Source organism: Lycium barbarum, chromosome 8, assembly GCF_019175385.1.
Source record: "Lycium barbarum isolate Lr01 chromosome 8, ASM1917538v2, whole genome shotgun sequence".
In the NCBI taxonomy this organism is placed as follows: domain Eukaryota; kingdom Viridiplantae; phylum Streptophyta; class Magnoliopsida; order Solanales; family Solanaceae; genus Lycium; species Lycium barbarum.
In genome coordinates this window covers 106,835,517-106,850,152 of record NC_083344.1, presented here as the reverse complement: position 1 = coordinate 106,850,152, position 14,636 = coordinate 106,835,517, and the positions used below count along the sequence as shown (strand labels likewise).

At 33.5% G+C, this 14,636-nt stretch overlaps 2 protein-coding genes across 3 annotated transcripts; one reads left to right on the top strand and one right to left on the bottom strand.

Moving 5' to 3' along the window:
* The first annotated feature begins 442 nt into the window (after nucleotides 1-442).
* On the top strand, nucleotides 443-4,705 carry LOC132606558 (uncharacterized). 2 transcript variants are annotated; one of them, XM_060320132.1, is made up of 2 exons: nucleotides 443-634; nucleotides 3,820-4,705. In XM_060320132.1, the coding sequence occupies exon 2, from the start codon at nucleotides 3,830-3,832 to the stop codon at nucleotides 4,487-4,489; it is 660 nt and encodes a 219-aa protein (XP_060176115.1). In that variant the 5' UTR covers nucleotides 443-634; nucleotides 3,820-3,829; the 3' UTR covers nucleotides 4,490-4,705. The 2 variants fall into 2 exon arrangements, with proteins under 2 accessions (XP_060176115.1, XP_060176116.1); XM_060320133.1 differs by having other exon boundaries at nucleotides 456-523.
* A 662-nt stretch (nucleotides 4,706-5,367) lies between these two features.
* LOC132608086 (brassinosteroid-responsive RING protein 1-like) lies at nucleotides 5,368-6,144 on the bottom strand. Its single transcript, XM_060322159.1, has one exon. The coding sequence runs from the start codon at nucleotides 6,142-6,144 to the stop codon at nucleotides 5,368-5,370; it is 777 nt and encodes a 258-aa protein (XP_060178142.1).
* Nucleotides 6,145-14,636: the final 8,492 nt, after the last annotated feature.

Sequence of the window (14,636 nt, the reverse complement as noted above, 5' to 3'; positions counted from 1 at the left end):
TTGGTACATCTACTTGTATTATTTCATGTGCATATGGGCACATGCGAAACCAACTAAACAGTTTCAAAAGAAAATAAATTGCAAGATATTTTAAAATATTCATTTAATAAATGATCAAAACTTACATGCCTCTTAACTAGAGATATTTTCAAAAAAAAAATATTCCGTGTCTCACACAACTGACATTAGCTGTATGATTTTTTTTTTTTGTTTTTTTTTTTTTGGGTCTCGTAGATCCAAATTTTATACAGTTTGGACTTGGATTCACAAATTTTTAAGGCAAAAAAAAAATGCGAAGCCAATTATTTAATACATTTAAAATGAATTTTACATAGTTAAAAATTACATAAAACACAATGTAACCTACAACTAGAGCCAAAAAAATTAAGAATATTTCAAAAATAATTTTAAAATTCATTGAACTTTTTATTTATAGTAATAAGTTGTCATTCATAGAAGTTGCCAGATTTAGACATTAACAGAAAGAAGTAGAGGAGGCTCCAATCCACCAACCGACACTACAGTTAAGGAGACAACTTCTTTCCGTTTTTCCTTTTCTTTCTCTGCTCACCTTTTTCTCTTTCAGATCACTCAAAGTACACACTTTCTCTCATCTTTGATCTCTTAATTTTAGGTGAGTTTTCTATCTTTTTCTCTTGAAATTACATGCATGGCTTATTTTATTACTTAATCTTGTTAAAGATTATGGGATCTGTCTTGGAATGAAGTTGATGTGGGAGATTTATAGAGCTGACCCCTATTAGTTTTAGATTAAAGGGTATTTACTTTTGTTGTAATTATGTGATCTGTGGTTGGATCTGTTTAGGTTCTTTGTCTCTTCCATTATTCAGGGTAGTAATTGATTGGTAACTACTACTTATGTTATAAAGTTTCCATCTTTATATAACTCTAAATTGGGTCCTAATAAAACTGTCAAAAAGAGAATAGGTTCTTTGTCTCTTCCAATTTTCAGGTTAGTAATTGATTGGTAACTAACTATGTTATAAAGTTTCCATCTTTATATAACTCTATGCTTCTTTTGGTTCCTAATAAAACTGTCAAAAAGAGAACAGGTTCTTTGTCTTTTCCAATATTCAGGTGATACTATATTATGTATTCCTTGTGATAAAGTTTCCATCTTTGGTGCATGGCCAAAATTATCCCGGGATTATAATCCCGGGACTGATTTATCCCATATCTTGGGACTATTTTATACCATCTAAGAGATGGTATAAAATAGTCCCAGGATAAGTGGTATAAGAAGGTATATCCCAGCTTATACCATGGGATGCATTTTATACTTTGTTTGGTACAAGTCTACCAAACATGGTACAAAAATTAGTGCTGGAATATCCCAGCTTATACCTTCTACCAAACGAGCCCCATGTTTCTATTGGGTCCTAATAAAACTGTCAATAAGAGAATAGGCTCTTTGTCTCTTCCAATATTCAGGTGATTACTAGCAATATTATGTATTCCTTGTGATAAAGTTTCCATCTTTATATAACTTTATGCTTCTGGTGGGTCCTATTGTTGTAATAAAACTGTGAAGAAGGTAAATTGGTTTGGGGAAAAGAGAATGAATAAAGAAATCATATGGTTGGACTTTGTTCTGTAATTAGCTTGATTTTGGTGTTTTCAATCTGCACTGTGCTAGAATTTGTTCTCATTGATTCAGACGATCCATAATGTTACTGGTAATATAGGTCTTCCAAATTTGTTCTCTTGTTAGTATCTGTTGCGTTTTGTTGAGGGATTTGGCTGTTTCTTGGTTTCCGGACATGATTGTTTTTAGTGCTGTTGTTTGCTCATGGTTCTCGATTGAAATGAAAGTGGCTCGAACGGTCCGGAGTATGTGGTGGATTCAATTTCCATTTTTTGGACAGGTAGGGTAAATTTTATTCACATTATAGCACTAGCAGGGAGCTACAAAATTACAAAAGTAGATGGTAATATCCTCTCTTCAACTAAGCAGAAAGTCTATGAACTCCATCATGACGTCCAAGTCATAAACAGCTTTCCTGTTACACAAAAAATACTATGTAAGCACTTGAACTTTATAAAAGACGAGGAAGAACATCTACCTTCTAAACATACCCAACTAGTTCGGAATTGAGGCGTAGCTGGCTGATTGATTGATTTTTCAGGATTTTAATGAGCACGAACTAAGAATCAGACACATGTACCCATTAAAAAAAAAAAGGAATCAGACACATATGTCTATAATGGCTATAGGAATTCACAGTAGTTAGTTACCTAGACGGTTGTCAACAGTTTACCCATGGTTCTTGTATAGGTCAATCACTTAGTGAGAGGGCCTTGCACCTTGGAGAAGTGAGATATCCTTCTCCATGAAGTCTGGAAAGCTCTTCTGCGTCAGATGCGGAAAGGAAAATCCTTAGGCTTTTTCCCTTTTGAAATGAGTTCTTGATTTATAGTTTTTCCATTGTGCAACATAAATCTTCTTCTCGCTATTGATGAGCAGTGTGAGTTTTTACAATGGATATGAGTTCCGCTGCTTAAGACAAATTAAACAAACTGTTGGTGGTGTTGCTTGGCTTGCAACAATTAATTCTATGGACTCTGCTTGGAACCGTCAAGAGCAGTGGGCAGATTTTAAGAGAAGCTGGACAAGAGAGTCTACATTTCAGAATGATCAAAGAAAGCTTGGAAATTTTCAACCTGATAATGTTGCACTTCCTATTCAAAAAAAAATCCAAATTTATTCCTAATTCAGTCTTTACTAATCCCTGCACTACTAATTGATATTCCCTCTGTCCCAATTTATGTGATACACTTCCTTTTTAGTTTGTCCAAAAAAGAATGATACATTTCTATATTTAGAAATAATTTAATTTGATACTTCCCCTTTTACCTTTAATGAAATGGTTTACAGCCACACAAATATCTATGGCTTATTTTAGACCACAAGTTTCAAGAGTCATCCTTTTTTTCTTAAACTCTGTGCCTAGTCAAACTATATCACATTAATTGGGACGGAGGGAGTATTATTACTACTCTTTGCATTATAATCCCCGAGTGTCATAGGACTTGATAAGATTTTGAGTGTTTCACTCTTTTTGATTCTTGAACAACCAAAAGAATGTAAATAACCAATTCACTTTTTCGAACTTCCCAAACAAACATGCAGATGCATTTTCTCTATGATCGAAAAATGGCAATTCTAAAGAGAAACATTGAAGTAATATATCCAAAAAGCTATAAATACCAAAGAAATCACTACAGTAATTTATACCAAAAATAAAAATCAACTAACATCATCTCCTCAACCTAAATTATGTGCAAAACAAAAAGATTCTGATAATCAGGAACCCAACACAAACTGTACACAATTTTCTTTCCCCTTAAGGCAAAAAAAAAAAAAATTCATTCTGGTCTGTGCAGATTGATAATTTGCTAATAATATCACATCAAGATTCATACTTCCCAGTTCCTTTTCTAGTTTTGCGTTACAATAAGAGTGACACACAAAACTGGTGGAGGCGACAGTAGAAGAGGAGGGTATGGGTTGTGTACATTATTAGATGTTCAGGACTTATCCATGCTAACTTTCTACCTATAATTTGAAGTTCTTAGGAGAGGAGAATTACATGCTATTATCAATGTATAGATTTTGTTCTCATTTCTGAAGGCTGATTACTGTTTCTGTTTGCTGATGTGACAGATTGCGATATTTATCTACTCTATGTTTTGTTTACAGCTTTGTATTTCATCTCTTTTACCCCTCCTCTTAAGCACTCTTTCTTGTTTTTTAATTGCAACTGTGTTCTGATATGCTGACTGGTTTATTTATTCAAGGGTTGTGCATATGGATCACGAGACTGATGAATCATTGGACTCTATGCATTCAGATAATAAGAATTGCGAGCATGGCGATTTTGAATGCAATATCTGCTTTGAAATAGCACAAGATCCTATTGTGACCCTTTGCGGCCACCTTTATTGTTGGCCTTGTCTTTGTGAATGGTTGCAAGTTCATTCACATTCCCACGAATGCCCAGTTTGTAAGGCTCTAATAGAAGAGCAGAAGTTAGTTCCCATATATGGTCGAGGCAAGTCAAGCTCTGACCCGAGGGCTCGTATACGTCCAAGGGTGAACATTCCTAACCGTCCAGTCTTTGGGCCAAGACCACAAACAGCTCCAGCCCTAGATATAAACTATTTCCAGCCCAACGAGTTGGATCCAATGGGCGGATTCATGCCTATGGCCAGTGCAAGGTTCGGGAACTTGACATTATCTGCTCTATTCGGAGCTATTCCAGCTTTTTTTAACCTTCATGTGCAAGGATTTCATGATGCTACTGTATACGGTGCGACTACAGGAGTTCCATACCTCTTTTCAAGTTCAGTTCATGGGGGTTATGCTCATGGCTTTCATCATTCAACAAATGTAGATGGGACAAAGTTCTTCATCAAGATGTTTCTCTTAATCGCTGGTTTCCTCTTGGTTGTTTCCTTAATTTTGTAGAATTCCATCCCATAAGTGTTAGAGATCAAATTAAGATGTAGAATTGTTAATCATGTGTGTATATCTTGAGAGTAGTAGACTTATATTTATGTCTAGCAAAGCAGTGTGCACAGTTATCCTTCATTGTATTCAGAGTTAGGCTTAGTATTTCCTTATTGCGCCCTAGTTAGCTCCATATTTTTGTTCAATAAAATCTGGTGGAGTTTCACTGTCAAATTGTTCTCTAACTATGAGTTGACTGATATCACTGCTTTTAAAGTCATTCCACTGCTTTGAAAGACAAAATTGAGGCCACTGAACTAGTAGGGGCATAATTTAAAGAGTGGCCTCAGAAAAGGCAATACAGGGCAAGGTAGGAAATCAAAACATACTAAATATGATACTACTTCATAAGTATTGATGTACAAGTTTGACCACCCTGGTACAAAAAGTTCTTATTGGGATTGGAATTGTCATCTTCTCATGATGAGTAGGTTCAGATGGAGTTATTTTTAGAAAGAACAAGTTAATTGAATATGACACAACTTTCATATCCTTCTAACAGGGATTGAAACTGTCAATCTTCTTATTATAGCAGGTTCAGATGGAATTTGCATGCTAAAATTGCTTAGATATCCTACTTGCATTAAGTTTGAACATAACAAAACTTTTCAGATCCTTCTAACAGTTTACGAAATAGGGATTTATCAGCTCTCATGTTGTTGCTGCCAATGTAAATCAACAATATAAGTCAATTGTCCATTGTATAATCTAAATGAGTCAATCAGTTTTCAACATATACATAGCAAGAAATTGTCAAATGAATAAAAGAACTAAGAGGTCAAATAAAAACAATATCTAACTAGGAAACTAAGGACAAGTTAAGATTCTGTGTGTTCCTATGATGGCAAAACCGAAGAACGACAAATTGGACAATTTTGCTTCCCCTTCAGCAGCCATTGCTCTATGCAACCCGCGTGATACTCATGTCTGCAGTCAAGTGTACCAATTGTCTCATCATTCTCATATTCACATAGGCATATGGCACATATTTCTTCTCTATCATCAGCACCTAAAACAGTCCCTTCTGAATTAGTTACTTCAACCTTAGCACAATGACTTCTTGTTTTCAACATGATAATATTCTCCTCCTGGTCGACTACTTGTGTGTCATCATCCCCTAGATCAAGAAACGCTGTATAATCAAATGGCAGTTCGTTGAGACGACTACCAAAGTTGCGGTCAAGAATTCGCATCGTCTCTATTAAGTGATGGACATCAGTTGTGACATAGGCATCATCAACCAATTCAATTGTTGGTTGATAGTAATAGGGATCCCACAAATATGAATATGTATATGGGAAAACAGAGTTGGTATGTGGAGCCAAGTGATCACCAGTACTGTTTCTTGAATTTCTGTAGTGATTTGGCGGAACTTGACGATGATTGTGGGCTTGTGAAGGATGACGATTTTGCATATTTGTACGAAACAGAGAAGCATCATCTGTGACAAAAACATCATCAATATATTCACTTGTTTGTGGATAATAATACCCATTAATGTTATTTGTCGCCGCCCTCAAATATGGATCCTCATAACTATATGTATGGGCAGGAGCAATAAAAGCAGAGTGGTGATGCAAGTAATTATGTGGAACAAAGTGATTATCGACCATGTTTCTTGAAACGTAGTAATTTGCGGGAGGTTGATTATGGGGTAGTTGCCAAGAGTGTCGATTTTGCAAATTCATACTCATGATTACAAGAAACAGATGAACAAACAGTAAATTTTGGTTCTTTGCAGCGACACTCAAGAAACAAGATTGTTATTCCAACACAAAAAAAGAGAGTAAATTTAAGAATGGAGTTGGGGTTTTGCATAAACAAGAATGCAAGAACCTGAAGAACAGAGGAGAGTATGAGCAATACATTATTTATTACCAATATATATAAGAGCCAATATGGGCTTTTTGTCGTCCAAACGTTAAGGTTTGTCTGCTGCGCCACGTGGCAGCTTTTTACCCAACATATTTTTACTTTTGGTCAGGCCTTGTCACAAGTTACTAAACTAAATGGGCCGTTATTGGAATCAACTAAATCCAGCCCATCAACTTAAACCTGACAGTAGCCTCATCCTTTATACTCCCTCAAAACCCCCTTTTTTTTTTCTTTCTATTTTTGCACGGATTGACCCTTCAATGGCGTTGGTCTTTAATTTTTATCCGTCAAATTGTTGGTCTTTAATTTTTGGTAAGAAAAAAAAAAAAAAAATCACAAGGTAAAGCTTCGCGAAAGGTCTGCCTTATAAGGCAGAATTTAGTTATATCTTATAAAAGTTTGCCTTACAAAATTTTGCAAGACAAATTTTAATTCTTACTTTGCTGGAACTCTACCTAACTTTTGTCCGAATAGGCCTAATTTTGCTACGAAACTCTATCTTGAGATTTTTTTTACTGAGCCGGAGTTCAAACCCAAAACGTTGGGATATTTTAGGCCAACGGCAAAAATTAAAGACCAGCAATTTAACGGGAAAAAATTAAAGACCACCCCGAATAAGGGAAATCGTGCAAATTGTCCTAATTCTCTTTTCATAGTCATGCCCAGTTGGGCCTTTGTAATTGGACCATATATCTTTTTTTTATCTTTTTTTTTTGTTGACCTGTCCTTATTAAATTACTCCTTCCATTCGTTTTACCTCACACTAAAAAAAATAAAAATTACTTGTATATATTAGCAAATCACGAAAGATTTATTAGTTATTCATATACTACCCTTATCTTAAGTAACTACATAAAGTATTAGTACAACAACAATAAGCCCAGTATAATCCCATTATGTGGGGTCTAGACATAAAGTATTAGTAATCAAACTTAAATTTTCAAAGTATAATTAATAAAGGTAATTAGTATATTTTACTCCTAATAAATAATGAGGGATGTGCCAAGTCAACAAGAGATAAGTAAAAAGAACCGAGGGAATCCCTTTTACATTATTTATTATTATACATTTTGCTAAAATTTATGCAACTTTGTAGTCACTATTTCATTTTCACTAAGAGCATTTATTAAATCTTACTACCCCATATTTTTCTTTTTGGGAGTGTTTGTTATGAAGAAAAATATTATTTTAAAAATATATTTCAAGAAATAAGTGTGTTCTTACTTATTTTCTCGTGTTCGATAAGTGAGCAAAAAATATTATCCTAAAATTACTTGTATATAATCTAGACAAGTACTATGGTAGGTGGGGCTGGAGGTGGGGTTGTGGTGGGTGGTGGGGATGGGGGCTACGGGGTTGGGGGTACTGAAGATGAGGTGTATTGGAGGGTGGGGAAGACACAATAAATGTGGAATGTCATTTGTGGAACTTGATTTTCCTGCTTCCACCACTAAGGAAGTCATTTTCCTCATTTTTAAGGATCTTATTTTTCTAGAGAAAATGTTTTTCTAAAATTTTGACCAACCCAACATGAAAAAATTGAAAAACATTTTCCGAAAAAATATTCTTCTGCGTACCAAACACACCCTTTATTTATTTTAAACCTCCAAAATTTTGCTTCTTTAGTGAATATCAAATATTGTGTCCCTTTGTATTTGCTAATTCTCCTTCAAAACTTCATTCCTCATAAATAATTTATTCTTTAAAAATTATTCAATTAAGACTAAGAAACTTTCATAATTATGAAGACTTAGCAACAAGACATGATTAACGTGCTACTAAATTAAATTAATTATACAATAGAAAAATGTGATATAAGTTCTATTTTTATAATTAAATTTATTATTTTTAAATTATGAGTTTGAAGAACGGGCCTCATGCTATATATATATATATATATATATATATATATATATATATATATATATATATATATATATATAGAGAGAGAGAGAGAGAGAGAGAGAGATTTCGAAAGAGAATTAGGACACAGCTCCAATAATGTTTCCTTAAGTTCCTCGGTTGCAAGAAATAGGTTTCCTCTCTAACTCAATAAATTTAATATATTTTAGTGTTTTAAAAGGCAGTTTCAAGACTCGCTTCGGGACGAGGCACAGGCAAAACGCCCTGGGGCTCACGTACGGGGATTAGTTCCTGTAAGGCTTACGCCCTAAGCGCCCGACTGTACGCCTAACACCCAACGCTCGGGGCTCGCCCAACAGTTCTTATACAAATTATATGTTAAATTCTTTAATTAAAATCGCTGACCCTTATAATTCTTTAACAAATGAATGATACTTAATAGTTTCTCATCTATAGAAATAAGAAGATTGAGTGTAACTCAGATAAAAAGTCGTAGTATTGCATATTTACTATTTGAGAATATCATCAGAGTGAATATCACTTAATATTTCTTTTAAAAATACATAGCCGATTTGTACATTTTCACTTGTCATTGGTCTTTTGTCCTATATATCAAAATTATCATATTTTATTATTTCGCTATTTGAAAGTAATTTTCATTTTATTCATGAAGGAATTACGTTTTAATTATAATACTGATAAAGTTTATTGATATAAAATGAATAGTATCATAGTAATATTGTTTTAAGAAATTGTGATTTTTCATTGTTTGAAAAGTTAAGATGTTAGAGTTGATTTGCATTCCATAATACCTTTTATTTCTTTGTATTGTTTATACTTGTAATATTATGTTATATATAATTACAAGTTGTAAGCAGGGGTGGCTAGAGGGTGAGGCTAGTAAAGCTTTTGTTTTAGGCCCCCAAACTTTTCATGCCCCAAAAATTTTTACTGATGAATTTTATGGTTTAAGTTTTTCTTAAATAATATTGAAGATTGTAAAAAGAAGTACAAAATATATATAACAAAAGAAAGAAAAAACACTATCTACGTTTTAAGAGCAATATTTTAAAACTTTGAACTAAACTACTCATGTAGCACCTCCTTGGGAAGATGCCACTTACGAAACAAAAGCAAATTTCATACTTACAACATTCATAAGAAATTTATTTAATAAGGTATTCGCAATAATTTAGTAGCGAAAATATGCCCATGTGACAAGTTTCCAAAAACGACATCTCAACATAGTAGGATCTAAAAGAAGCCTTCTAAAACAAAATAGAATTATCCAACCATAAAAATAGACAACACCTATTTTGAGTTAAATCAACACTTTAGTAGAAAAATATTTTTCATGCTACAACATCTAAGGCTCATACCAAGCATGAAATTCAACTCCCAATCTCAAATACAAACTAGTTAAGTTCCCAAGTTCAACACAAGTACTAAATTTGATATATTACAAGACTTGGGCATGGACACTCTCAAAATAGTCAAGTCTTTCATCAAAACCAAGTTTCAAAGCATTAGCATCATGACTCAAATTTCATTCAAAAGTGCATATCTAAGTGTATCACATGGATCACGTACAAGTACCCAAAAGTATGCAAAATGAACGCGCTCATTCAAAATGTGATCTTCATCTAAGCATCCAAAGAGTCTACTTCAAATGGCCATCCTCAAGTCTCTTTCGGAACATCACCTACGGTAGTAGCAAACTATCGCTAAGCATAAAGCTTAGTGGCACATCAACTTAACTAACACTTAGAATAAAAATATAATGTAAGGAGTGCAAGAATAAATTCCAGGAATAAGCTTGTCAAAATCACCATCAAGAACTAAATGAAGGTACAATCCTTTCAAGAAAATAAATATCAAATATTAAAGTAGTTCAAGATATCAATATCCAAATCTCAAATATCAAGAAGCTTTCCGAAGCAAATCCAACAAAGTTCACCATTTGGTTAATTTCGCCCAACACATACATCATGCAATTACATCAAAGCATAATCGAATAACAAGAAGGACCGGAGTCCCAAATCAAAAAGGGTCGTCACCCAATAATCAAGAGAATCAAGAACCATGTTGAAAGTGGCTTCCCCATTCATACATAAGATGGACCAAGATCCATAATTAAGATGAAATGTGAATCCAAAGTCAAGATGGGATAAGATCCGAATAATCTCAAGAGGCATGCCAATATAAGTGACAAAGTCACTATCACAAGAAGGACAAAGTCCCAACGAGAATGCAATAATGCTCAAGCAATCCGTATATGTGGGCGAGTTAGTTTGTCTCACAATAGCATTCCACATGATACCAAATGATATTCAAAGTTGCCGAGTGGCTCAAAGTGTTCATACTCAATTAAACATAGCGAAATAAGAATTTAACTAGCAATAACCGAATAGGATAGCAAATTAAAGTAAAGACAAGTTTTACCCAAGCTCAAGATATTCAGCATACTTCAACTAAATAAAGTGTGAAATTCAAGAATATGTGCAAACCTTGGAGCTTTAGTGCCTCTAAAGCTCAAAGAAAAACACCAAGAAGTTACAATCCCCAAGGCAACGATCAAGCAATTTTATCGACTTCCTTAGCTTTTACAAGAGCCTCTCACACCTTAAATACACAATGGAATACTCACTTAAGGTCTAGAGTTTAACGATATAGAAGCTAAATCATGACGAACAAAAACGGGGCTAAATAGTTCACCATTATTGCAAAATTTTAAGTAGAAAAAATTCTGGACAACAGCTATGTGCTGCCTTGCAGTCCGCTTTTGACATAGTAAACAAAGGAATTAGAATTTTCGCAAAACACGAAAGTTGTGGGTAATTTTCTTATATTTTCACATCATTTTGAATCACCTAATTCCGCCTTATAGATAAAAAGTTATGGTCAATATACTAACTGTTTCCAGCTCCAAAAACGGGATTAAATTTCCCTACTTCAAGGTTTCAAAATCTCTAACAAAAACTTGAATATTTCATCCAAAATAATATGGAATAACAAGCTTACTACAAGATTGATTGAGCTTCTTCACAAACCCAAAACCTAGGATTATCAAAACAAGACTTAACCTATTTGATTCTTGGTGGCAACCTTCCAAAATATATACAAAGCATGAAAACTTGAAGGATCTTGTTGATATTTGGAGAGTAGTTTAGGCGAATTGGAATTTCTAATGGAGGGTTTAGGAGGAGAAGAAGAAGAATAAGAAGACCAAGTAGAGAGTGGGGCCAAAGAAAATGGTCTACTTCCTTGTAGTACCCACTTCTATCAATTGGGCCTTACTAATGGGCTTTAATATCCAAATAAAAAATATGAGAAGTCCAAATTTATTTATTTTTCCAAACACAAACTAAAATTTTAGACTCAAGAAAAATAATAAAAAGTATTTACTACAAGAGCAAGATTATTTAAATGTCAATAATAAATTTAGGATGCTACAACTCAAATCTTCATATTATTAAATAAAGTTTTTACAATAACATCCTAGGTAATGTCTTTAAAACAGATGGCTAATATCTTAGTGACTTGAATTGATCTCACTAATATAAATACTAATGTTACTATATGATGTAATAGACAAGAAGTATGAAAAATAAAAAAGACAACACTAAATTTTTTGTATATGTGTCTATACTTAAGGCCTCATATTTAAATTTAGTTTTATTGTGAGGATCAAGCATATATATCGTTTATTTACAGTTTTTATTTTATTTTATATAATTTCCTATTTAAAAATATTTATTATAATTATATTATTTTATGAAATACCAAAAATTAAATACCCATGGGGCTTACGCCCTGTGCCTCGGGGCTTACGCCTCGCCGAGACAAATTTAAAATGCCCCATCTTACGCCTCCGCCCTTTTAAAACACTGATTCCTAAACAGATCAAAGTAAAATATTGGGCGTTTTGCATAAACAAGAAAGCAAGCACACCAAGAACAGAGTAATCAGTAGAATGATATCATTCAGTAGTATGAACAATACACATATATAGAGATAAATGCTTGAGGGAAAAGTAACTACCTTCCTATAACTGTCAGAAATTGAACACGGTTGTTTCCTTAAGTTGCTCAGATTAGGATTAATGTTTCGTAAGTTTTTAATTTTTTGAGTGTTGAATGTTCCTAATAGAACACGGGATCTTTATCCCCTAATCCTACTTAAACAGGTTTCCTTTCTAACCGAATAAATTTAACAGGGATTTTACTAATATTATTTTTAATTTCATTAATTATAAAAATTTAAGTATTTTGCTTTTTTAAGTTTGAATCTTAATAATTATTTTTTCCGTCCCAAATTACATGACACTTTTTCCTTTTTAGTTAGTCCCCAAAAGAATGACATTTTTCTAAATTGAGTAATAATTCAACTTTAAGTAGGCATTTGGCCATAGAATCCAAAAAAAAAAAAAATCACTTAGTTGGAAATTTTGAAGTTGGAGTTGTGTTTGGTTACAGTTTTTGCAAATAATCTTTGGTTATTTGAATGTACTTTTTCTAAAAAACATGAAATATGATTTATACCACAAATTTCTAAAAATTATCAAAACCATCCAAAACAATTCATAAACATAACTAGTTGGTTGACTCAGAACAAACGTTCTTCAAAACAACCGATACATTAGTGAAAACAGCTTTCAGCAGAATGAAACTTCAAATTCACAAACCATAATCCTTCCCCTGACCCATCAACCCCCTATCCCTCAAAAACAAAAAACAAAAAAGGAAAAAAAAAAACAAAAAAAACAAAGCCCCTTCGAGGAATAGGGAAGAAAACAAATTCTTTAATCAACTGATGCAATAGATTACCACTAATGTATCGCCATTCATAAGGTTTGAGCACATTTGTTGCATATGTGAAGCTAGAAAGAGTGACACTGTTATGCGGATTATCCCCACCTTTCAGTTTTACCCCATACAAAACTCAACAAGAATTAAAACAAATAGTTGTAAACACTACCAATACTAGAATAAACGAGGTTAGAATATAAAAATAAAAAATTAGGGCAAAATTTGAAAAAGAAAAAACAAAAGCAAGGGTCAAATAGAAAGTGAAAATATTGAAAAACAAGGTTCTGGTTGTTTTCCAAATTTCAAATACAACTTCAAGTTGTATTTGGATTTTTATAGCTAAAAACTAGTTTTCAAAAAAAGCGAAAGAAATTTCCGGGAAAAGTGAAAAATTCTCATGGCCAAACGGGTCCTAAATTTACCTTTTTGCTCTTAATGTGATGATTTCTAGTCACACAAATCTCTACGATTTGTTTTAGACCACAAGTTTAAAAAATATTCATTTATTTTTTAAACTTTGTGCTAAGTCAAAAATCTTGATATAAGGGACGGAGGGAGTAGCATTTACTTTCTTTTATCTTACAACCACTTAATAGTTTGCATGGATTTGAATGAATAAAACCTATAACAAAATTTTAATATCATTATGATACTAATATCTATTTAAGGAATTCTGCAAATATGCATTTTACCACTAATCTATCCACTATCATTGCCAACCACCGGCATGCACCATTATCAACTATCATCGTCATTGATCATTATCTAACTACTATCACCCACAATCACCATCCTTAGACAGGGGCGGAGCCAAGTGGTAGCCAGGGTGTTCACCCGAACCCCCTTCGGCGAAAAATTACCATATATACATAAGATTAAAATTATTTTTTATGTATAAATAATAAATATTGAACTTCCTTGGCTTCCTTGTTTCTTACTCTTTTATATTTTTAAACCCTCTTAGTGAAAATTCTGGCTCTGCCATTGTCCTCAGCCACAATTATCGGCACCACTAGGCATCATTTACTATCATCACCGCCAACCACCATTACCACAACAACCACCGATCACTACCGACAATCACCATCATCAGTTATCGCTATTGTCATCAACAACCGCTATCGATCACCACCAGCACTAAATATTCCTATCACCCACCGCAATTATCAACCACCAATATTAACCACTATTGCAGTCATCATTAACACTAACTTCTATATATCTATAGCCACCATTCCCAAGCGACACACACAACCACAATCGTTGACATCACCGACATATGACTTTCTTGAATATAATTTATTGATATAGTGTTAAATTAATTAGTATCATATTTGAGTTTTATATTTATTAATTTTTAAATAAAGACAAGTTTTATATATTTTTTTATTACATAGGGGGTAGGAGATTGCAACGTGGGGATTCAAATGTGAGGACCCAGCATGTACGCTTGCAGCCCCCGGGCCTGAGCTCCATGAACATGAACATGACATGACATACTTGGGTATTGTGTGAAAGGGTGCTTAGCCAGTTCGAGAATACACGCTGCAGCGCCTCGA

Bases quoted from the DNA above. Each gene is read 5' to 3' on its own strand.
- LOC132606558 (XM_060320132.1), top strand. From the start codon at position 3,830: ATGGATCACGAGACTGATGAATCATTGGACTCTATGCATTCAGATAAT.
- LOC132608086 (XM_060322159.1), bottom strand. From the start codon at position 6,144: ATGGTCGATAATCACTTTGTTCCACATAATTACTTGCATCACCACTCT.